General features: G+C 48.4%; 1 protein-coding gene across 3 annotated transcripts in view; it reads right to left on the bottom strand.

Moving 5' to 3' along the window:
- Positions 1-24,421, bottom strand: part of RPTOR (regulatory associated protein of MTOR complex 1) — a 117,818-nt gene that overhangs the window by 7,373 nt on the left and 86,024 nt on the right. The window contains exons 21-30 of one of the 3 annotated variants that reach the window (XM_065735324.1): positions 23,424-23,542; positions 23,003-23,071; positions 18,877-18,980; positions 17,589-17,772; positions 15,754-15,864; positions 10,145-10,250; positions 8,572-8,686; positions 8,325-8,449; positions 6,950-7,054; positions 3,274-3,321 (exon numbers count right to left, since the gene is read on the bottom strand). In XM_065735324.1, coding sequence (XP_065591396.1) covers positions 3,274-3,321; positions 6,950-7,054; positions 8,325-8,449; positions 8,572-8,686; positions 10,145-10,250; positions 15,754-15,864; positions 17,589-17,772; positions 18,877-18,980; positions 23,003-23,071; positions 23,424-23,542 — 1,086 coding nt within the window. The remainder of the gene's footprint in view (positions 1-3,273; positions 3,322-6,949; positions 7,055-8,324; positions 8,450-8,571; positions 8,687-10,144; positions 10,251-15,753; positions 15,865-17,588; positions 17,773-18,876; positions 18,981-23,002; positions 23,072-23,423; positions 23,543-24,421) is intronic. The other 2 variants (XM_065735325.1, XM_065735326.1) reach the window with 2 other exon arrangements.

Genomic DNA, 24,421 nt, shown 5'->3' with positions numbered 1-24,421 from the left:
AGTGCTACAGCACAGTTTGCCGGCCAAGGACCACGAGTGTTTCTCACCACGGGAGCTGAGCGCGCCGCCGTGCCCCCGCCCGCACGGTGCCGCCGGCAGAGGGCGCGCGGCCGCCGAGCAGAAGGAGCGGGTGTGGCGGGCGCGCGAAACTACGGCTTAAATGCGGCCGCGGGGCGCGAAAGCCTTTGTGTCACCGCGCGGTTCTTCGGCTGAGAGTGACGCGGGAGGGTCCGAAACAGAAAGAGCCGAACTGTCCGCAGCAAAGGGCGAAGGGTGTCACGGTGGGAACGGCGGAGCGCTGGCTCACGGCTACACGTTAAATGGTGCTATTTTAGGATGAGGAGCCAAGGGAGACTTACTGCTAATTATCATTTCCTTTTTAATGAACAGAAGTCCTTCTCAGGACTCACCCGCTTCACCCCCACTGAGACAGAAGGAAATGCATCCTGAGGGCACCTGGTCCTGAGCTCCTCCTGCTTACGGCAGCAGGGCAAAGAGGGGTGACCCCACGCAGCCTCTGCCACCCCCGAGACCACACACCTGCAGGACTGGGACCCAGCAATGCAGCTCCTTGAATGCACCGTTAGCTAAGATCATCCTGTAAGGAGCGACACGCTCCCAGATAACAAGTGATAAATCCTCCACAACGCAGGGGGAAAAAAACCGTGGTGGTTGTTGGTGCTCTCGATCCATTTAGCACAAAGTGCTCGCAGCACTGTGTGATGGGAGATGATGCACACAGCAGCACATCAGCGGCCGCTCTCGAGGCTGCAACTTCCCATGGCCATTCCCTCAGGATTCCCCCCCGTGCATCAGAGATGTGTCTCACGGGGACCGTTCCCTGTATAAATTTCAATAAATAACAGCGGTGTTGAGAACAGCTGCCTCGTGGTGTCTGTGCTTATTTTTATCACGGCTCAGTGTGGGCTGCCTGCACCGCGGCAGGATCAGGAACACCCGCACGGCCCACGGGCAGCAGCACCCCACAGTGGGACAGGCTGAGCCCTGAGCAGCGGGGCACAGCACTGCCATCCCCTCCAGGAGGCGGTGGGAGGGCAGCGTGACCCCACCTCATCAATTCCCACATCGATTCCTTCAGTCAGTGTCACTCCCCTACGCACAGCGATGCTGGAAACGCACACAAACTGCTGGAGCTGCAACGTCTCCAATTCTGTTATTTCTGCAACAGCAATAATCTGACCAGCACTCGGGTGTTTGTCCCAAACCTGTTCCTAAGGGACTTGCCCCCAGACTCCAGGAGGTGTGGGCTCATTTTACCTTTCCCCCTCTGCTCTCCAGTATAACCTCAAGGTGATTCTGATCCTTGGACCACTTGCAGGCTGCAGCTTCTCCGGGGAACAGTCCCCCTCTGAGGTGCCAGGACCCCCCCAGGCTGCCTCTCCCTCTCCCACCTGCAGGGTTACAGAGCACCAGAGTGACTCAAAGCAGAGCACACCCCAGAGGGCACAGCCCCATATTTCCGCAGCGCAGGTACTGACGTCCTTCAGTTTGTTAGGGAAGCCCCAGGAGAGCAGGAAGGAAGCAGGGAGCTGGCAAGCATGTGCTTCTTTCTCGCTTGGCGTAAGTAGAAATTTGCTTGAGGTACAAGATGATGGCTGTTTACCTTCTGGGGCCAACAGCTCCCGCGAGGCAGCGATGGATGGCAGTGCACACAGGTCGGACACACATCCCCCTGTTAACATCTCCCAGTGTCATTCAGGAGGGGCCCTGGGGACAGAGGCGACGCAGCCAGGCAGAGGTCACAGCCTCACTGCGTGCAGCTCACAGGGACATGAGGGATTCTGCTGCTGATCTGCACTCGGTGGCCCGATGTGACCCGTGCCATCATTAAACCATCGGTCTTTCTGCAACGTAGCAGGGATCTGCAGTGCAGTGATTCGTGCCGAGCACGGCTCCCAGTGAGGCATGATTGAATGAAGAGGCAGCCCCTCAGCTTCCATTCAGCAAAATCCCCACGGAAGAGTGGGCAATGAGGTCGGGTTTTTGGTGCTTTAGTGATGAAATAGCTGGTGCACTCTGCTGCCAAGCGAATGGCAAACCTCATTTGCTTTTAAGACTTCCTTAGCAGGCAAGAAGAGATTCTTTTGCTGAATTTTTTCACTAGGAATACCTACCCAGAAAATGCTAGTGAATGTTTGTATCAATTCCCAGGTACTTGTGTGCTTGGGATGGAGTGCAGTTGCTTGGCATTAGCAGCAGTGCTCCTGTAAGAGGGTGGCTGGCTCTTCCTTAGGCTGCTCGGATGCCCACGTTTCCAGGCAGGGAATCCCCTGCAGCCATGCTTGCTAACCTGAGCCTTTCTATTTGAGAATGGATTTTTGAATGAAATGCAGAGCCACAGTGATGAAAGCAACACGTCAGCCTTGCTAATTTCCAACTCAGTGCTTCGCTTACAAACAGAGATCTGCAAAGACCTCCAGCTAAAGAGCTCTGCATCGCACACCCCCTCAACCACCTTCGTTCTGTTGATCACTACGGACGTGTTTGGCTCATATCAGTCAGCAAAGATCGATAACTGCAGAGCAGCTCAGGAGCACCACGTCAGTGCTCACCCCATGTATGTGTGCACACAGATGCTGGCACGTCAGCCATCTGCTTCCCCAATGGCCCCAGCAGCAAGAAGGGGTCAGGCTCGGTGCCATGCAGCTCTGAGTCCCACAGCAGGAGGCTGGGGGCTCATCTACCTCCCTGCCACATGAAAGGACAGAATCTGTACCATTTACCAGGCATTTCCCTGAAAAACGACTGAGTTCACTCTCCTAAGGCTCCTGGGTGAGAGTCTTTAGCTTCTCCCTCTCTCAAGTGATCTTTATAGCAAGTGTATTACAAAAAAAAAAAAACCCACAGCAAAATCCATATCAGCTTAATGGCCACTTGGAACCTGTCATCCAAACCCCTTTGTTTGAGGATGCTTTGAAATCTTCCAAGAAAGAGAGATTTCTGCTTCCCAGAAAACTGCCCACGCTTCCTGCGCAGAACTCGGAGATGATGCAGACCTGTGGATCTCTGTCCTTTCCTTCAGTGCCCAGCTGAGCTCACCCAGAGTGCACAGCACCGTCCCTGCATCGCTCACAGCTGTCACAGACACACACAGCACGAGGAGTGAAGAGGGAGGAGCAGCAAAGCCTTCCAGGAGCCACGAGGACCCAGCAATCATTCCAAACAATGCCAAAAACCAACAACCAACCGGACATGGACAAGGAGCTCCTTCCCACCCCTCCTGGCCATAGGAACAGGAAAGAAAGCACTCACCTCCCTGCTTACTTCTGTCAAGATAGATTGAAACCCTTCGGGCCAGACCTGTGAGAAGACAGGGATTAGGGGTGACACCACGGGTCAGCCAGAGCAAAACAAATCTTACAACAGGATTAGAAAAAAGCAACTTGAAGCAAAGGACAGGACACAGAGAGAAGCAGAAGCACCGAGGGCAGCACATGCCTCCATCCCAAGCAGCGTTAGCTCGGTCACAGCCCTTCCCAGGTCCAGTGGCTGTGCCTGCACCATGCCTGCATGGTCTGACATTTCCTCTTGAACAAGGAGACCTCAGGAGCTGCACCTAGCCAGCTCTGAGCAGGAGGAGAGCCACAGCTGGAGCCCAGTACCATAGCCCTGGTACCAGTGGGGAGCTGCAGCCTGAGACACATCCCATGGTACTGACAGAGTGCAGCGCGGGCCCAGCGCACACGGAGCTGGGGAAGTGCAGCCCAAGGGCAGTGCTTGGTGAATGGGAGCAGCCTCTCATCACACAGCTGTGTTTTTCCAGATTCCAGAACTGCGTTGTTTTAAAGGGCAAAGTCATTCTGAGTGGGAATCGTGGCCTGTTCTGCTCTGTCACAAAGAAACAGCCATAAAATGGCAGAAGTGTGGGCATGACCGCTGCCACAGGGAGCACCAGGCTGAGCTGGAGCAGATGTGGGGCACGGGGCACTGCTGCTCAGTGAACTCGCAGCCCCAGGACCAGCACCCCACAGCCACCAGTCCCAGCAGCCCTCTCTATAGGGACTGCTAAACTCCCAAAGCCTCCTGCAATGCTTCACAGCTTCAGAGCACTCCAGGTTTACATTCTTCCTACACTGCTCTGTGGAAGATGCTTGGCTTTTCCTACAGCTTTTCTGCAGAATTTATGCTGCCCTGAAACACCATGGACAACATGTTTTGCCTTTCCCTCAGACCCTCCCATCTCTCGTGTTTGTCATGTGAGAAGTACTGCTGCTTTACACCATAGCACCTGGTACCAATGCATCTTTAACTTTGACTTAAAGAGGCTTTCTTGTCGCATCAGGCGTGCAGACGCAGATCTAATTAAGAACAAAATCAACACAGTCAACTGCCCACACAGCAGTTTACCAGTGTTTAAGATTCACCCTCCCTGAGTCTCACTCGAGCCGACTGATGTGCAATGAGCTGAGGTCAAGCTACTTCGGAGCGAGTGCAGCTGACCCAGACAGGGCTCAGCACTTGGTGCATTCAGTTCTCTCACCTCGGGCTGCACAGTGCCAGGAAGGTCTGGAGGAGTGTGAGAGGTTAAGCTTTGTGCCTCACCCCAGATCATCTCCCATCACAGCCTCTGAGCATCTTTTATTGTCAATATCTCATTCCTTTGACAAGCCAGTGATGCATTCAAGCTTCCCAAGGATCTATTTAGGTATTGTATATTCCTCCTCCCTTTTATAAGAGGGAAAACTGCCTACAAAAGTCAGTATTCTGGTTGCAAGAAGACTATTAAATTCAGAGATGAGTCTGACATGGGGGAAAAGGATGGGAGTGGAGAGAAGGAAATCAATAGTGGGAGCACACAAACCCCAGCAAAACTCCTGAGCTCTGCAGCTTCAAAGATGCATCTTCGGTTTTATGAGCCAGCGCTGGACCACAACTCAAGTCTTGGCAGCAAAAGATAACTGTTCAATAGAGCATCTCATTTCCAAGGGGACTTGATCCACATAGCTCTTTTGAAGTGAGTACAGTTATTTCTCTCTCCACAAAAATCTGCCCTTTTCTTCTTCTGAACCTAGTTCTATTGCTCCAAAAGTGAAAGGCAAGGGAAACAGGGCCCAGACTTCCTAAGACCTTACTGGAAAGAAAAAGGCAAAATCGTCTATAAAGAACAGATTTAAGTTTCAGCACGCTTGTTTTGGCAGGAGTAAACGTTCAACTCTTAGAGCTAAATCAGCTCTTGCTCAGCTCTTAACCTATTTTGCAACGTCAAACATTGATGCTCGCTAACAACCCTTTCTTCTACATTAAAGCCCTGTAGAGAACAAGGTAAAGTCAGCAAATGCTATGCCCTTATATAAGGTACACGTAGAACGCAAGGCAGGAAAATGGAGTTAGCCTGAAGGAGTTCAGTCTACAGCTGTCAGCATCTTCCCTGAAAAGACTGATGATGCAGCAAGAAGACGATGTAAGAGCAGTCCAGGGGAATTCCCAGACATCAGCTGTTCAGGAGAATCCATCACCAGCACTAAGGAAGCAAGATTCAGAGTCCAGAGATGGTAAATGTTAATCAACATCCTTCATGAAAACTGGCGTTGGCCAGAAAGGAAGACAGACCAACTGAATGACACTACAAAGGGCAACTGGAGATGACTGCTGGGTGCTCTCCTCTCTGCCTACAGACAAACATGCCTCGTGCATTACCACTGTTTTCATCCTGCTTTTATTGACGTCTCTGCAAAGAGCAAGTTTTGACCACGGCAATTTTTACAGTATGCTGCAGACTTCCAGCAGCTTCTCATCAGTTTTGCACGCATACTGCAGTGAGGCACAGAGCCTAACGTTACCTCAGATGCAGTTCCTCATTCCTAAAACACCAGAGACAAAACAGGAGGTATTAAGGAAAACAGTAGATACGAGCTCAACAAGGCAGCACTGGTAAAATCCAATGAATAGCTAAAAGAGCCGTGTCAGACTCCTGTGATGAGCCACAAGCTGCGAAATGAGAACTGTCAGATTTTAAGGTCAGAATGAGTGATGGTGGTCATCTTATCTGACCTCCTGCACAGTACAAACCAGAGAATCTCACCCAGCAATTCCTGCATTAATCCCACAAGCACTGATTGAACTACAGTGCATCTAGAAAAACCTGTAGCCTTGATTGAAACTATTCAAGTGACAGAGAAACCCCATTAGGGCATTAGTACATTACCAGGTCTCAGAAGGACAAAATGTCCATCTCCTTTAATATGTTAAAACAGACTTCAGGATTACCTAAACTGGTCTTCTGGTTTCATCCTGTGCATGGCAGGATGCTAATGCTCCTTTTTACATCTTTTTTTTTCTAAGTTTTCTAGCATCCAAAGCAGTTCATTGTTTAACTGTGCTGTCCTGCAAGTGTCAGATCTGGACCGCATATTCCCTTGCCACCTCCTGACCCACGAGGAGCAGTGGACAGTAAGTGCTAGAACTGAGCTAAACGAAGTCAGAGGTGCAACATGCAAAGCTGTGTGAAGACTGAGCAGCCCATCAGAAGGAAAGAGGCAGTATGAGAGACGCCATCCCAGCCAGGAGGGAAGAACAAACTCCTGCCACAAGGAGCACAGGGCTGGGCAGTTCCATCGTTGTTCTACAGCTCTCTCCTTAGGAACAGGGTAGTGGAACATCTGGCCAAGACAGCTGCTGCGAGGCTTGTGAAGGACAGCAACTTTGGGCCCTTCTGCGCCCCAGCAACAGGCTGCTCCAGCTGCTTTCAGCATGTGTGGGAGGTCAATGTGTTGGGCTTTTAGTCTTGGTGGTTGAGAAACAGAAAAGCAATTCCTCCCCAAAACTCGGCCAAAAGCTCCTCTAGAAAGGTAGAGACTGTGAAACAAGGATGTTACCGGTGGCTGATGTTGAGAAACCTGTTTTACTCTATTCATCCTTCGAAAAAAAAACCCAATCAGCATGAATTACTTTTGACCTCCCAGCCCTCTCCTTCATGGAAGGGACCTACCTCGTGTAGTTGGCAGCATGTCTGACAGCCCCTGCCAAGCAGTCACCATCTCTGGGTTCTTCTCCAGGTCTGCAAAGTTCTTCCATACTCTGATGGCACCATCATCTTGGGAAGCACAAAAAAGAGAACATGATGCCATGTCAGTGCCAACACAACCCTCATAACTGTGCACAATAAAAAGAAGAGAAGCAGCACTGTACTCATAACAAACTCCAGAGCTGAGAGTGTCACCGGAACTTAATACCTTTTATTAGAGTTGTTTTTTGATTTAATCTTATTCCATAAAGTCTAAAGGATTGTTCCACTGGGAACTGCTCCAGAAGAACTTTTCTCCTTCCTGCAAATAACAGCTGACATCAGATGTCGTTCATCCCTTTGACCAACTTTCTCTAGGAAAACTATCTCTGTCCTCCTTGCCACCAGCACTGAGAACCACATGAATACCCTCCTAAATACAAAATACAGCCCCACAGAGAAGCTGAATCAAAGCCCAGCCCATCAGCAGCAAATCTTTCAAGTACATCATGTATTTCTTTCAATTTGTTCCCCATCTGTGAAACTTTTGTGCTAAGAATCAATAAATTGAAAGAAAAATGTCCTAAAGGCCCTCTCAAATCCTCTTCCACCTCTCTTAATTATACCCAACCTGTACATTTCAGCATGAAGTTTCAAAAGCTATTGAAAACACTTAGACTGACAGGTTTAGAATGGTTCCTTGGGAGTGAAGCATTTCTTACTCACAGCTTTACAGACCAATGAATGAGAAAAAGCACTTCATCCTTCCTTACATGATGCAACAGGGCATTCTGGAGAAGTGCTTCCCTGGCTGAGACACAGGGACTGGAGAGACTCACACGAAAAACTCCAAACTATTTGAGAAGTTCAGTGCCTAAAACAATCCTTGTCTGCTCTGGGCTTCAACCAGCACCAGCAATGAAAACTGATTCCTCACACTTTGGCTGCAGCACCATTTCCCCTTCAGCTCTGAAAGCAGCTTTTAACCAGCTAAGGAGCACGGTGCCCGAGGAATGGCACAGGAGGCTGCTGTGAACTTGCTGTGCCAGGTGGAGACTCGGAATGCCACAACAAATAAAGCTGTGCCTGGAAATGGTTTCAGCAAGCGTTTGATTTGTTTGCTATTTGAGAACACTGCAGCACTTACATAAGCTGTTCAGATATTTCAATGTTGCCAGAAGTAATTTTCGGGTTCGATCCTGAAAGTGCTTCAACTGAGACCACACGGGTGAGGGGAAGGGCCGGGCTGGGCCAAACACAGAGTGGGGAGAACAAGAGGTACAGCACAGCTCCCACGGACACGAATTCTGACAAGGCTCCCCAGGTCCTGCCCGGCCACCCAGGGAGCTGCACTGCTTACCCGTGGCAGTCAGCAGCAAGGAGCAGTCCTGCCCGTTCAGGTACTCCATCGCTGTGATCCTGGTGTACCGTGGGTTCCCGTTGTGGAAATAATCCAATTTTTCCCCTTTCTCCCAATCCCAGAAACTGGGGGAGGAAAGAATACGAGGTCAGATCTTGGTTCTCTGTATAAGTTACCCGAGAGATCTATATTACAGCTAAACTAAAAGCTGCATACGTGGCATGGCAATCCAATCCGTGCCTCTTACCAGATGCTGTCCTTGTCGGCGACCGCGATGCACGGCGTGAACGGGTGGAACTTCACCACGGAGGGGACTCCGGGGTTCCTGTTGAGGAAGATCTGATCATCCAGCCGGGAGATGCCTGGGGGGACAGCAGGCAGTGGGCTCAGCACCCCAGCATCCCCGTGGAGGGATGGGGAACGTGCTGCTCCCCAGGAGCCATCAGTGACCACAGCACACCACAGCCCCAGCCCCTCCACGCTGCCACGCATCTCAGCCCGAGGTACAAACCAAACACAAATGCTGGGACCCTTTATTTCACCCAGCCACGTGCAAAGATTTCCTGACCAAAGAAGTGGGTGGCAATGGAGCCCAGATCACTCAGTTGGAACTGGTTAAGGTCCCTCCCAACCCAACCATTCCATGATTCCACGAAGCATCAGCTCGTGTTGATGCAGAAATCCACTTCTTGCCCAAATAAAACAAAAGAAACCTACTTTATTCAAATTAAACTTTAGCTTGTGGATTATTTATTTAGCCTTCCATTTCAGTTTTTAGATTTTAGGTTAATTTCCAAATGAAAAATATATTTTTCCACTGAGACTTCCGAATGGTGGTTACAGACCTTTCCCTCCTCTCTTTAGAGCATTTCATGATTTGCAAACAGTGTTGGTAACCCCTGAAACTGCATTTCTTAGCACAGCGTGAATCCATCACACAGAACTGTAAGCTCAAGAGACATTCACTCAGTCCTGGTTAGTTTTAGCATGCATCCATTTAATTTCATTTTCATTAAGGGATTCTAAGTCTATTCTAATTCCTTTTAATATTTCAGATTTTCTTTCTTTTTTTTTTTTTAATGAATATTGGCATCTCAGCTGCTCAGGTCAAGCAACCAAATATGAACAGAGTCTAGAAAAAGGTTTTTCTTCAGGCAAGCATGAACAATCCCCTTTTTTGTATTCAAAAAGATCCCCCAAGCCATTTCCAAAGCTCCAGTTTCATTTCTCTATTATTCTGGTTTATGGTACTCTGCAGTTCCATGACATCAAACTCCCCGTTGAGCCCAGCAAACCTCCAGAGAGCAAGGCACGCAGCAGGCTGTGCCTCCAGCACTGAGCCCTGCACTCAGCACAGCAGTTTCTCCAGCTCCATGCACCTCAGCTCCTGGCCTGGGGGAACAGCACCCACAGAAGGAGCCTGCCCTGCAGGCAGAGATCCAGCCCATGCCAGCTTGCAGAGCTCCAACCTGTGCTGTCTGAGCCCGTGAGGCAGAACAACCTCATTCTCAAGCTGAGCACCCTGCCCACACCTGAACGTGGCATTTCCAAACACAGCACTGCAATTAACTTCTCAAATGGTAGACAAATATTTGGCATTTCAAGAGGTCCCACCTGACCTGGGGAACCAAACTAGCAGCTGGGAATGGGAAGGGCAGCGACAAGCAGCAAAACAGCTGACAGCAGCAGAGCCCCTGCCACTCTGCCTGAGAACAGGGACCTCTGAGGGTCAGTGTAGGTGCTGTTAATGGGGATTAGAGCCCCGTGTGCTGCTGGGAGCCCCAGGGAGCTGCCTGCAGCGTGGGGACAGGGGCACTCACCCTTCTGAATGATCTTCTGGGCTTGCTTCCTGACCCGGGCGTTGCGCAGGAACCGCCACTCCCTCTCTTTGCGGATCTGGCTCTCGAGGTCGTGCTCCTCTGGGATCTTTCCATACATCATTATGTTCAGAACATAAAACAGTACATCAGAACTCCACGAGTCGCCTTTCACAAACACGTGCATTCATGTCAGACCAAGCCATGACACCTCAGCACCTCCATGCAGTACATGGAGGAGCTCAGGGGACATTCTGATTTCAACCTTCCCCTCATCTGTGAAACCTTCCCCTTTCCTTCTGCTGCCCTAATCCTCAGATTAAAGGGAGAGCATGGTTTTGATGCAGACTGAAAGCCACGAACACATGAAAATCTATCTTTCAATAAATAACTGCAGGCTAAAAAATGCATTGCTTTATTCCCAAATTCCTGAGATGCTTGAATTACCAGCATGACATCCACTGCTAATGGCAACTGTTTTTGTCTGCAGGAAAATGATTCCCCTGCGTGGCCTGGGCTCGGATATCCACACACCTCCACTTGGAACAGGAGCCCTGAGCAGCACATAACCACTCTGACATATTTTATTGCACTTATTCTCACTCTCCAGCCATGGGCTTCAGCCTGCTGATGGTCCCATGCAGGACCCACCTGCAGCCAGGGGGACCACGGGGCAGTGCCAGCAGCTCCTGCCAGGCTGCATGCAAGGGCTCAGAGTCACAGTGCCCGCACCCAGAGCACAGCATGGGAGGGAGCAGCACACTGATCTCACCCCCAGACCGCCCCAGGGGTACACGTAACGTGACCTTTGCTTCAAGAATTCTCCAAGATCAGCAGTGTCACTGCTCTAGAAACATCTTTGGGTCAATGAGTGAGCTTTGCAGAAGGGTGACATAAAAAACCAAATCCTTTTGCTCCTTCCCCACAGGCACACACTTCTTTTTTCCTGACTAAGAAAGTACTTAAATCACCTGCTGCTGTTACATGCCCTATCTTCAAAACGCATTATGCTCTGGAAAACAACCATTACCGAGCTGAATTGCTGCTGCTTTAAAATAAGAAACCCACCCCGTCTGCTGGAAAAAAAAAAAGGATTGTTACTTCCATCTCTCAAGAATATGACATCTATTAGAAAGGCAGTGACAAATGACCAATAATGCAAGGCAATAAACAAACCTAAGATAAAATACATCAAAGTAGATTTGAGAGTACGGAGATTACAGCTACGCCTTAATGAAAATCCAGCTTCTCTGGGAATAAATTGAAGTAGGACCTAGCAGGGCAGGGGATGAGCAGGGCACATTTTCCTGGGGGCACCCAGCAGCTCTCCCAGTTTAGGGCCGAGAAACCCAGTTTGCAGCTGAGTGAAGTACTCTTCTGCTTTCTAGCAGATGAAGAATATCGGATTAAAGGAGCTGCCGGGCTTCTCGGGTCTGAAGAGAAAGAACTTTTGTGAGGAGGCTGAGCTGAAAGCTGCTTTATTATCTGATTTCGGCAATAAACATCCTTCCAGTAATGAGATCTGCTGAACTAAACCTATCATTTCCAAGCGCTGCCAATACGTGTGACCGCACAGAGGTGCTCGGTACCAGCTCAGCTCGGTGTGCTGCAGGTCACAGAGCGCTTGTGGCAGACAGACACGGTTCTGACTGGCTGAGCCCCCAGACCAGCACTGCAGTGAGCACAGAGAGCACTTCTCCCCTTCCCAGCTGCCTGCGGGACAGAGCTGGGTGGGCGATCTCATCGGGATAGGGGGAACAACAGGGAAGAAAGGGGAGATTTAGGTCAGATGTGAGGAGGAGATTCTTTACCCGGAGAGTGGTGAGGCCCTGGCACTGCCCAGAGCTGGGGGTGCCCCATCCCCAGAGGTGCCTGTGGCCATGGATGGGCCCTGGGCAGCCTGAGCTGGGGGGCAATTAGCCCACAGTAGGTGTGGGACGGTGGGGTCCCTCCCAACACAGTATTGCAGTGATTCTACGATGATTTGTAAGATGAACCCCACAGAACACGTCACAGGGGAACTTCTGGTGGTGCAGAAGCACAGGATTATGTCAGGACATGTGTGTGATAGAGCGGTGACCTCCAGCTCGTCTGCTGCTGGCTGGAAAACCAGAAATTATTATTCAAAAGAACTAGCTCTTTAGGCTCATTATTCATGTCTTTGTCTCCTCTCCCATCCAGCTCGAGTTTAAGCATTAGAAAGTCGTTTTAGTAAACAACAGCCGGGCTTTGGCTGCTGCTCAGCTCTCCTCCAAGCACAGCTCCCAGAGGTACGTGGGAGTAGCAAACTGTGCTACATGATGAGGATCATGACATGGCTCCGATTCCCTGCATCTCTGAGCCTCCACTCAGACATCAACCAGTGACAATCCCGAAACCTCCCACCAAGCAGTGTCATCTGAAAGCCAACCAAGTTCTTCTTTGTTAACGCTGTGTCCCTCCGTGTCAGCGTGGAAGTCGGGATTTGGATGGGAGGGGGGAAAATTCAGCAGTCTGCTCCCATAGTAAATACAGTTTGTCCCTGCATAGTGCTACTGCAGCAACCGTGCAGAGGGCTCCCTCCTCCACCAGGACTTTGAGCCACGGCCAAGACACGGAGCAGTGAGTGCTGTAACGCGGGCTGGGATTTTTCAGGAAGGATTCCTTATGTAATTCTCACCTTCCAGGATCCTTCCCAGCTCCTGCCTGCGTGTTCTGCCAGCCCTGGGAGCAGCAGATGCTGGCTCTGCTCTCCTTGACTCAGGGCTTCCTGACAGCTGGCAACAAGGCTTTCCTGTGCCATGCGGTCCAAGGCTGCCCGTGGTGAGCAGAACAGCCTCTTGCCATCATGGCTTTAGGAAGAGGAGTGACTTCTGGAGGGATCAGAGCCGTGGTGGGTGCCTGTCTTTCCTGGCACACCAAGAATTTACAATGCAGTATTTTCTTCCTCCGTGTATTTGATTAGATAATCGATAAATCAAAAGTGCTATGATGGCTTGAATCTGAGCCAGTGATTTACACTGGGAATTAATCCCTCAATCTTTCCAATGAAAGCATTCTCATAGCAAGGTCTACGAAGCAAAGCTGAATTCATAAATTAAATATGACTAAGATGCACTCACAGTCATTTTATGTTTATTCATTACAGGAATAGTTGTCTTATCTTTCCCTGTTTATGACGGTAGGCAGCATCTCCAAATGAAGTATTGGAATTGCACATCAATGTCATCTTTTTCCATCAGTACTCTGTAGAATTTACTCTTTGCCTTTTTCATGAGGCTAAAGCTCCCAAAAGACAGCAGCTGCAAGCCAGGGCTGTTTGTTCCTTACTGCTGCAGGAACAGATTCTAGGAAAGGAGAGCTCTCTGGAAATTCACCAATACACGAGTTCCCGGATGGCCAGCACTGCCTGGCTACACAGGCAGCGATCACAATGTGCCAAAGGAAGCTGTAGTGGAGGGACTTCTCCCTGTCCCTTGCACACGTACCAGCAACCCTCATTACAAAGCCACACACAATTCCCTATCAGTACAACACGCAAGCATTTCGGCAGAAAGACCTCCACTTGGCCTCTTAAGGCTGCTTTACAAAAGTAATGGGGAAATCAATTCACTTCCTTGTCTCAAAAGGAATCACAGATTCTGTTTTGAGCATACCTTACCTAACATATTGCTGCTGAGGACACTCTGGGCACAGAAAATGCAACCCAAGGCATTGAATGTTACCAGCCCAAACCAAGGGAACTAAGAGAACATACATACTGCTACTCCTGTATTAAAGTAAAAGCTGCAGAGAGAGATCACTGTGCACATGTTCTGCATAGGGATGCACCTGGAGCATCTCAGTTCTCACAGTGAGACACGGAACTCTTTGGGACTCACTGCAGTGAAAGGAAGCCTGAAATTTTCATTTCCAGGACTCCCCCTCCCTGGCTTCTATGAATCAGTATGAGAACGCTCCGTATGTTTTCTTTCCTCCCCCAATTTTCTTAATTTTATGCACACGAAGTACTAAACCTATATATATATATACACACACACAGCTCCCCATCTACACATTGAAACTCCCTTTTGATTGGCTGTCTACGGTGATTTATTGTATTAATAAAGACACCCCTCTTTTTCCTTATAAAGTAGACAAATGTTTTTAATAAGAAGTAAGAGATGGAAGAACATCCTCCTCTGTTTCTTTTACTCTCCTCTGGACTGGAATTGAGACTCCAAAACTCATCTTGATGTGAGAAAACCCCTCTATAAAGCTTGACCGAGCCCCACGGGCCACATATATTTCCTAATTAATTATCCTGCTAATGATATCAGCAGAAAGTTAATTTCACTAGCAGCTGAGGAGGTGTCAGGCAATCACTCTACCACCTAGTACCTCCTCCTGGTGATTTTCTAAACAAATTAAAGCTGCACGGAAACCTAGCTGCCATGTAACTGGTTTTCTGATATCCTTAAACTTGGGGGCAATTACCTCATCTCATCACCAAACAATGTAACATGCCTAAAGATGGGAAGGAGCAGTGACAGATGGCTCAGTGGCAATTCTTAGATGAGACAGCACATAAAATGTGCCATTTCTTTGCATATTCTGAAGATTTAAACATCAGCAGTTGCATAAAAGCATCCACTGCTGAGTTGCTCAGGTAGTGGCATTAATACAAACTGTGCATTATGGTTCACATTAATTGCAATAGCTCCAAAAGTTAAGCTGAAAGTTCTGCCACAGTTTGTGCTGTTTGAATCCCAAGAAACCTGGAGACTGCTTCATTGTGGCAGCTAATTCTAAGGCAAGGTTTACTGCTTATTTTGACTTCACGCTTAAGTTTGAAACCTGATCTTCAGATAAAAGATTCTGGGAATTTAAGTTTTCATTTCCAGTCACTGATGATCTCTGCTCATCTCTGAAGAGCTCTGTTTTGTCTTATGGTTGGTTTTTTTTTCCTTTTTTTCCTAGAATAAAGCTTTAGTGCATCTCTCACTTCACATAAAACCAACTTGGAGTTACCAGAAAGCACTCACTTCTAAAGAGATTTCAATGGAGATTCATCATTACAACCCTCATTCTTTGCTGTAGTAAGGTTTTTTTTTGCTGCTGAACTTTGAAAAGAATAATGATTCTTCTGAAGTTTTCCCCATGCTGTCATGTAGACTTCCAGTAGCTATTGTATTCTTTTTGCTAAGGTAAAGGAATCAAGATGAGGTGCATGTAAGCACAGCTTACAAATACAGCTCCCAAGTCACACTTGAGTACAGAGCCATGCCTCACTTCGAGGGAAAGGTACGTCCTGTTGTCCCCATCTTCACTCAAGAAGTTCTCCTCATTTTTACATTCTCTCTTGAAAGTATTCTATGGGTGTAGGGCTTTTGCTTTGGGCTCTGTCCCTGCTAATACCTGACCTTTCTGGTTCTCACTCTCTTCTGCTCCCTGTGATAGGCAGTGGTCATGCAGCTCACCAGAGCACCGTGATGGAAATACGTTCATTTCTTTCCCTCCTCAGGCAGAAGAGGAAAAGAAGGCAAAGTGAGCAGCGGAAGCCACTGGTCTATGCTGAGGACCAGCACCTCCACCTTTCAAGAGCCGCAGTGTCGTGATTCAGAAAGCATTGAGAGAGATGATTAAAGTATTACCTTCATGACAGGCTGAGCAAAGTACTTCGCACTCCAGTCACAAAACCCCGTCTGCACCGTGGCTGAAATGAAACTTTTGTGTCCAACGGTATCATCAGCATCATCAGTAGTCTGTCCAGAAAGAGAACAGGATGTTATCCCATGTCCACCCCACTTCCATGGGCAAAGTGTATACACAGCAATAGCCAGACTGCCTGTGACAGATCCCTGAGCAGAGAAAAACCCTCAAAAACACTGCCAAGGATACAGAGTTTTCTGTGTAGAGCTCCACGACCTTACATTAACTGTCATTACATTAACTGCTCAGAAATGCACAAACAACCTCATCTGCACAGCACAGCACACAACCAGGCTATGGTATGAATCATGAGCCAAAGTGTTAGCATGTCACAAAAATGACATCACAGGATGAGGTTGTTGTCTACGCAAGAACCTGGCATGAGAAACAGCAGTGAGGGGAAGATGATTCAGGATAAAGCACAGCAGGACCCAGCTTCAGATCAAGGGCATATATGCATTAAATGTCTGTTATAAAGCATAAGACATAAACAAGAAATAGAAATACCACTCTGTTCACCCAGGCTTCACCCAGTTTTTCAGAGCTGTGCTGTTGCTGCCATCCCCATTACAACTGAAGGTGTTCCTATTAATGCCTTAACAATTTTTTCTTGGAATTGCACAGAAGTACTGGCTCTGCACAAATGCTAGTTTAAGTAAAGAACAGTTACTTCTCAGTAGTCAGAATACCTGAAATCTGTGCTGTCCTCTTAGTCTGTGGATTGCCAAACACACACCTTACCACTTCCCATCTTCCCCTTCCAAGATGCCAGCAAGGAGGGTGAGCGTGCTGCCTTCACCATGCTTTGTGCATTAGTACACACAGCAGAGCACACCTGCTGCCTTTTCCAGTTTCCTCTCACAGAGCAAGCACCAGAAACATCCTGGAACTGCTCTGAAGTAAAGAGAGGGATAAACACCAAACTACTGTCAGCCAGCTGGATCCAGGGCACTGACCATGGCAACAAGTGCACCTGAGTGTGCTAGGACTCAACCGTACTCATCTGAGATGACTCATTTAAAGTCACCTGAAAGTGACATTCAGACTCCTTTGTGCACATCACAGCATTCTTCTGCTTGGCACTGTTTCAGTCCTTCACACTTCTCTAAATGGAAAAATGCCCAGTAGCTGGTGACTGTCATTCAAATGCTAACACAGATGCAACACCCCTGTCGGCCTGATGCTGAAATGAGGAGACACCACAGCTCTTGGCTGGCCAGATGTCTTCCAGCAGAGTGACCTGTAGTGAGCTCTGGTCTTCCCAGTGCCAGTCTGGGCTTACATCTGCTCCTGTGCTTAGTGAAGAGGGGCTGCCAAGCACAGAGTGGGTCATGACTGCAGTAAAGGACATGAATCTGCTGCTGCAAGGGCATCTCCCAGAATCTCAAGAGAAACATCTGCCTGTGTGTTAAAGGAGGAGTCCTCCCTTTGTCTGCCTCTGTCCATGCTTTGCTGAGGCTGGAGAAAAAGCAACTGACAGAAGATGCAGCTGTGCATTATTGCTCAGGCAGACAAACGTTTGTGAAAGAATAAACAAGCAAGGAAGATTAAATGCTTCTTGGTGGGAGCAGACGTGAGTACTGTCCTCCATCAGTGTCATAAAACAACCGAAGAAAAAAAATGATCCATTTTTATTTTACTGGTTAAAAGAAGCTAACCTGGTGTAAGCAGCAGCTAGAAGCAAACGAAGGATATGCAGAAATAAAACGCAAAGAACAGAAAGTGTAACAAAACCCAGAGGAGCAGGGAATCAGAACTGAAAGCAATGTCTCTTTACCTGCTCTGGCCCTTTGTCAAACATTTTTCTTGTTCTGGGGAACTGGTGGGAGTGGGGAGTGTACTGAACCCCCATGTTGCCCACGTTGGCAGGTCGCACAGACGTGATGTCCCGGCTGACCGGCTGCTTTGTCACATCATTTGTCAGGCTGGAGCTGCTTGTGCTAGTGGTTGGAGGTGATCCTCTACAGATCAAAAGAGTAAAAGGATTTAGACAGCAGCAGACATGTGACTTGCCCTCATTTTCTGAACCACTCTGATACGTATCCCCTGACACCTGGCACGTCTCACTAAACTGCAGTCCTGACATGCTTTCCACCTCTGAGAATCAGCCTGGTTCTACAAGCAGAAGGCAGTTCAATGCTCCATCTCACAGCAGAAACAAAGCTAACCCCCAAACACGAGGGCAGAGGCTAACACCAGCTGCATTACCATTATCTGCTGTGCTGCCTTTACTCCTGCATGTGAATAACGTTACTTCTTTGACTTTGCTTGTTTCTGACAAGATTTAGCCTTCAATGCTGTGCTTCCTCTATATAAGCAAAACAATCCAAAGAAGATACAAATCCCATCAGTGAATCCTGACTGATCCAACTCCAGATTCAGGATCAGAGAATCACAATTCTGGGAACCTGTAGGTTGAGCAGTCACACACCTGCACGTGATGGGTGTGACCATGGCACACTGACCAGCAACGTGGTGACTGGAGACCTGGCAGACCACAGGGCAGCATTTCAATTTGCGTGCAAACTGAGATCTGTTACTGCACGGTTGCATAATGCTATCAGAAGACATTAAAAGCATCACTGAGCAGTTCAGAGCCCTCCTTTCCAACTCTGAATCTCACTGCTGCATGTGGATTGTGAGGCTGACAGAACTCAAGACAGGTGCTTTCCCTTGGACAACATCCTTTGGGAAGGAAACATATTTTCAAACCCTAGCACTGCTCATCCTGCTGTCTTAGTTTCACTGAGTTTAGGCATCACTTGCTGACCATCAGGTAACCCCAGCTTTGAGCTGAAACTGGAGAAAATAGAGATCAGAGTTCAATGGGAAATTTGGATATCAGGTCAGAGTGCATCAATAAAATCAGTAACATTCAACATGCCTCTTCAATTCACCTTTAAATAACCAGCTTGCCTTGTTATGCTTTGCCCTAAAAGAAGTAATGTGTAGAAACTCCCCACCCATCCCCAGAGCTTTTATTCCTAAGCCTCTTACCACTACTAAATCAAAAAGCTACAAGTCCCTGGTGGGCTCCTGTCAGGGGGCAGGAGGGGAGCACTTACCCCACTTGGTGGATGTGCATGCCCTTGTTGGTGGGGCTGGCGGGCGCCGACTGCGTCAGCGAGGACGTGTCCAGGATGCGCTGGGGACGAGCGTTGACTGTTGCCTAGAGGGAAAGACAACAGAGAGCTGAACAGGACTGCAGAACAGCAATTGCAGGGGTTTATTGTGTGGTACAACCTCACACCTGGGGTTAAATGAAGTTAAGCTCTCTATCAGTGCATGTGGGGGTGTTTAAAAAAGTATGTGAAAAGTCCCTGTGCAGTTTTCAACACGTAAGACAATTTTGCTGCTCTTCGGGTCTGTCGACACTTACCAGGCAGCATCCTTCTTTTGCTTACAGAGACATAACTGACCAACACATCAGCCTCTTCCCCAAAGCAGTCACAGCCCAGGACCCAGAGAAACGTGGGGTGAGCTGATAGCACGGAGCTCCCACTCAGCACCACAGCTCCGGCACCCATCCTGATCCACATCTCACATTCAGGTCACAACTGTCCTTGCACATCTGGCAGCTGCACAGATCTACCTCCCATTGCCTTTGCTGGGAGCTGAGCTTCCGTGGAATTCAGTGCAGGATGCCCCTTCCCTACACCCCACCCCACACTGGCTCACACAGGAAGGCAGCGGGTCTGCACAGCTGGGCTGCTCACAGCTCTGCCGAACACAGCCAGGCCCTCCTGCAGGCTGAGAGAGACTTAATCCCTAAAGAAACATCCGTCCTTCCTCCTAGGAAAGGTCCCAGATGCAGACCAGGGGATGGCAGTGAGCACAGCATGCAGCTTCAGCTCCACCTGCTCAAGGGCTCTAGCCCCAACCACACCTGCTTGGCTTCAGGGGCACACACCGAATGCCACGGCCACGGATAACCCTGGCCAGCCCCTCCTGCAGACTGCCTGACCTGGGGTTACTTTCCTCCTTCCCATATGAGGTGAGAGGGGCCCCACTCATCACAGCCATGAGTGCAGACTTCAAGCAGCTGGGACAGAAGACCGCAGAGAGAACGGAAGGAAAGCAGAAGCAATTTAGCAACCAGTCACAGATTATTATTCATTGCTAATTCTAATTAGTCACAGAAGGCTCAGTTTTAAGATTCCTGCAGTCAGATCTCTGTCACCTGAAACAGCTCTGGTCCCCTCGTGTCACAGCAGAGGGACATTGTGAGCCAGTGACAGTGTGCTGCAGGGGCACACCGAGGGGAACGGGGCAGCAGCCTTCCTTCTTCCTGGGGAAACAGAAGAGGAATTTCTTTTCTGCCAGCAGCAAGCTGTGCAAGGCTGCAGCTCAGTGACATGACAGCGCTTTGCTGGAGGCTGCAGCTCCCCATTTGCCAGGGATTTGCTCTTCTGCCCGTCACATCACCTCGTTCAGGAGGGGAAATGGTAATTCACAATTTTGCAAATTGACACCCGGTAGAGGAAAGGAAAAAAGAGCATGCTGTCAGAATAGCTCGCTCCTGCACAGAAAAGCCTGTACCCAGAGAGATGTCAGTGGAGGAAGAGCTGCTGGGACAATTCAGCCTCAAGGCTTCCATTAGAAACAGCTGGGTGAGGCAATCCAAAGGGAAGCAAACTTCCCTTAATTAATTTTGATTTCAAAAAGTCTTAAAAGGCCAACACTGCTTCCCGGCTCCTTTCTGTTTGTTTGTTTGCTTTGGTACAAACAAAAAGCATGTTTGGGATTTTTCAAAAGATCAGGCTGGGAACGAGATAGTACCACTCCAATCTGCATCATGAATATAAATCACAACTCAGCAGCAATCTGTGGGAGAACCAGCAACGTCTAATCAGCCCAGGAAATAAAACTGCACATTTCCAACCCAGGAAGCATGCACGTCTGTGCAACCTACTCACCAGCTGCTCAGAAAGACATCGCCCTATTTAAAGACCACTGGAGTCCTCCTGTAGATCAGGAGCTGTATTCACGGCTCCGTTACACCCGACAGAACTTGCCTCATCGGAAAACAAAAATAACTGTTCCACAAATGCAGACACAACCTGACCTCCTGCACAGCCCCATCACACACAGCACTGCCCTGGTGTCACAGTGCTGACTCCTCGCGGCCTCGCACCGCTCCGCTGCTGCCTGCACACCCCTCGGGATGTCCACGCCTGACACCAACCTGGTACAGAACACGTTTGAAAATCACGAGGACACAAAGCACAGAGCCCGGCAACGTTCTGCAGCTAAATATTCAGTTCATCAAGAATGAAGACGTGGGCAACCACCGCCATCCACAACCGTAAGCCCAGGGCAGTTGGTTAAGGCCCTTCAGCTGGAAAACAGCACACAGTGCCACACAAACTGTCCTGTTAACAGAGGAAGCTTTCAGATGGCCAAGCTCCAAAATGAAGCCTTTTTCCCTGAACCCTGTACCAACTAGAAGGGAAGGACTGAACCCCTAAGCATCCAAGTGCTTTACTCAGCATGAAACAGGGCTCCTTTTTCAATCAAGGACATCAACTACAGTTTATATTCTAACAGCAAAATGGGAACACACTGTTTGCACGTGCTTTCCCCGGGGTGCAGCTCAAACTCCATCAGCACCAAGGAAAGGGTCCAGTGTCCAGCCAACAAAAAGGTAACAGTTAATGATCTGCTTGTTGTGACACACAGCTCCTGCAACCGACCCGAGCTCACAGCAGCAGAGAAGGGCGGATCTGGAGCTGTCCCACTGCACAGTGGGAGCTCTGTCCATGGTCATCACCCACAGTCCGAAGCCTCATCTCCCATTTTGGAGGGATGGTAACAGGATTTCACAGGAGGAAACCATTTTAGCAGCTACCTAAGGCGGGTGCAGCTACTGACAGCTGCAAATGCATCACAGCACGCACAGATATACACATCTGCACAAACCATTGGACAAATTGTGTGTTTAAATGGTGCCCTTATGTGACCTGTGGCTAACAGAAGAACAAATATGGCTAAGAAGAACAAATAGGCTTTATTCACCAAAGTATCCCCAGATAAAAATCTTCATAAATGGAAATGTTTTTATTATTTTGCAAAACCATTTGAAAAGTCATTGCCTTCAGAGAGCAGCTGTCTGCGAAGCACAGCGTGAGATGTGCAACATCCATCCACTCGAGCTTTTGGACTCCTACCTATGCAAAGAACTTAGGACCAGACTTCTCAGAATCAGCACCCAATTCATCAAACAGTCACAGCATTCGCAGCACAGTGCTCAACATTCCTGCTGGCTAAGCAGAACCACAGCAGTGCTGGTGAAGACATCTGCAGGGCACAACTGCACCTTTATTAATATTTATACGTCTCTTTCCACTAGCAAAGGAGGCAGTCCTGAAAAAATAGTTAAGTCAGAAAAAGCAGATCCATTTCCTTTTATAGCCCTTTAAATCCCGTAGTCGGACTAACGTTTCATTTTGCAAAGAGCCCTTCCAGCATTCACCACTGAAACAGCTTCGCAGAGTTCGAGCAGAGATGGAAATCTTTTAACTTCTCTTATTCACCTTCATTCGGAACCTCGTGCCTGACAGCAATTTGTTGTACAACAGCATCACCAGGGGAGGACTGACCTCATTGCCCCCACTGTCAAAACCATTCTCTATCCCCAAACACAGACGTTGCCAACTCGCTGACATGTGTACTTAAAACAAAGGGAGGAATTTAAATAAGCAACTGTTTTCTCAAGAGAAAATCAGATTGAAAAGCAAGAGATCTCTAAGGCATTAAAATGGTAGTGCACAATGCTGGCATCTCTTACTGCACAACTTCAGCTTCGAAGCCTCATCTGAAGATTTATTCCTTAGAAATCATCAGTAAGAGACGCCATCTCGCATTGGAATGGCTCATGGTCTGGATGCTACAGCAACTACAGAGGTGGGATCCAAGCGCAGGGAAGGGCTGCGGTCAGAGCTCTGACACCGCTGCTGGGCCGGGGGAAGGCAGTTGGTGAGAAGATGTTCTGGGGTGGCCTGGTGCTTCGCCTCAGGTGGAGGTGAGGGTGCTGCTCCAGCTCCCCAAGCTGGCAATTCCCAACAGCAGTGACGGCAGCCTCCAGGGACATCTTGTCATCCTTGGAGGATGAGATGTGATGAGGATGGTGGTTAGGCGGGTAGGCCTGGCTGGGAGGTGAGTAGTGGCAGGGGTGTCTGCATGCTGACTCACATGTACTAGTTCACCTGGATTGGAGAGCCGTTGTGGCTTCAGTCTGCAGGCCAGTCCCACTTGCATAATCTAAATCGGTTTGCAAACGGATAATTTAATGAAGGATATTGAAGGTTTCTCCCAGGGACTGATCAGATAAGTACACTTGTAAACAAGACCTACTGTCTAAGATCCATACCTGATTTACAATCCCAGGCCCTCCCCCATTTATTTATTCTACCTGAGCAAGAGTTCACGAGTGCTTATCATCTTGCAACACTACCAGCTCCTTCAGAAACAGATTCAGACTGAACTAGGATCACTTACCAGAGCCCTCCAACGGACCTGTGCAGCTCAGCCTACCTACCCTGTGCCTAAGCATGAAGAAAATTAACATAGAAAAGCCACACGGACACACACACACACGCACAGAAGGGCATACCTTGTAGGCAATGCTATTGAGAACTTTCATTGCCAAGTCGGAGACGTCGGGATAGGGGTCAGCAGCTAGGTGAAGGAGCACTCTCCAAATTTGGGTATAAACACTGTTGAAACTCACACCTAAAATAACAAAAAACAAATCCCCAGAGTACATGACAATCCATCAACTCAAACTCTTTTATCTTAGGTGAGAAAATTCATTAGAACTCCACACATCACAATGACATCTGAGAAAACATCAAGGGAAGATCTCACAAACACCCAACGTGGGCATTTTGCCTCTTTTTTGTCTTTTCTTGTGAACTCTGTGAGAGTTGGCAAAATGAGAGTGGCAGAAAGCAAAATAAAGACTACTTGAATAAGCCTCAATCAAAGTGCTAGTCTGCTGTGCCCTGCTGCAAGTAAACCAAAAAAGCCACACGGAACACCACACAGAGCCCGTGGAGCTCCCGAGCTGAAATACTGAATGTGGTAAGAGCACAGTTACTGGCTTCTATTTTGATAGTTGCTTTTATAGCTGCTTTAAGGATTAATACTCAGCTTGAGTGTTCAGGGCTTTACGTACTCTACAAGTTCACTAAATGTTAAATGTTAAAGTGGAGCTTTAAGAACTGAACCTTTGTGAGCACAGCTTCTCCTACTGACACTGGTGTCAATTCCTCAATTGCCAATTTGTTCTTTCATGAGAATATCTGCAGTTTGCTATTTCAGGAGAAGGGACGGATGGATTTGAAGTACAAATCAAATTAATAAGCTTTTGTAACAACTGACATCATCCAGCAAACGTTTCGTTTTGCTCCTTGTAGGGGAATCTTCAATATGTTATTCTTTCTCCTAACCCTCACCAAGCGTAATAGGTACAACACTGTCTTTTGGGAATTGAGCCATTTGGACAATATTAAAGTGGTTGCACTAACAACAACAACAAAAAAGAAGGAACAAAAATAGGGATTTCAGATGAGTCACTATCAGTGGTAAATGACAGATCAAGCTGTTACT

Source organism: Cyrtonyx montezumae, unplaced genomic scaffold (genome assembly GCF_038088225.1).
Source record: "Cyrtonyx montezumae isolate F1298 unplaced genomic scaffold, pur_monq_1.0 scaffold_19, whole genome shotgun sequence".
NCBI lineage: Eukaryota > Metazoa > Chordata > Aves > Galliformes > Odontophoridae > Cyrtonyx > Cyrtonyx montezumae.
Note: the sequence above shows the minus strand (reverse complement) of the source record. Positions and strands in the feature narration are given on the sequence as shown.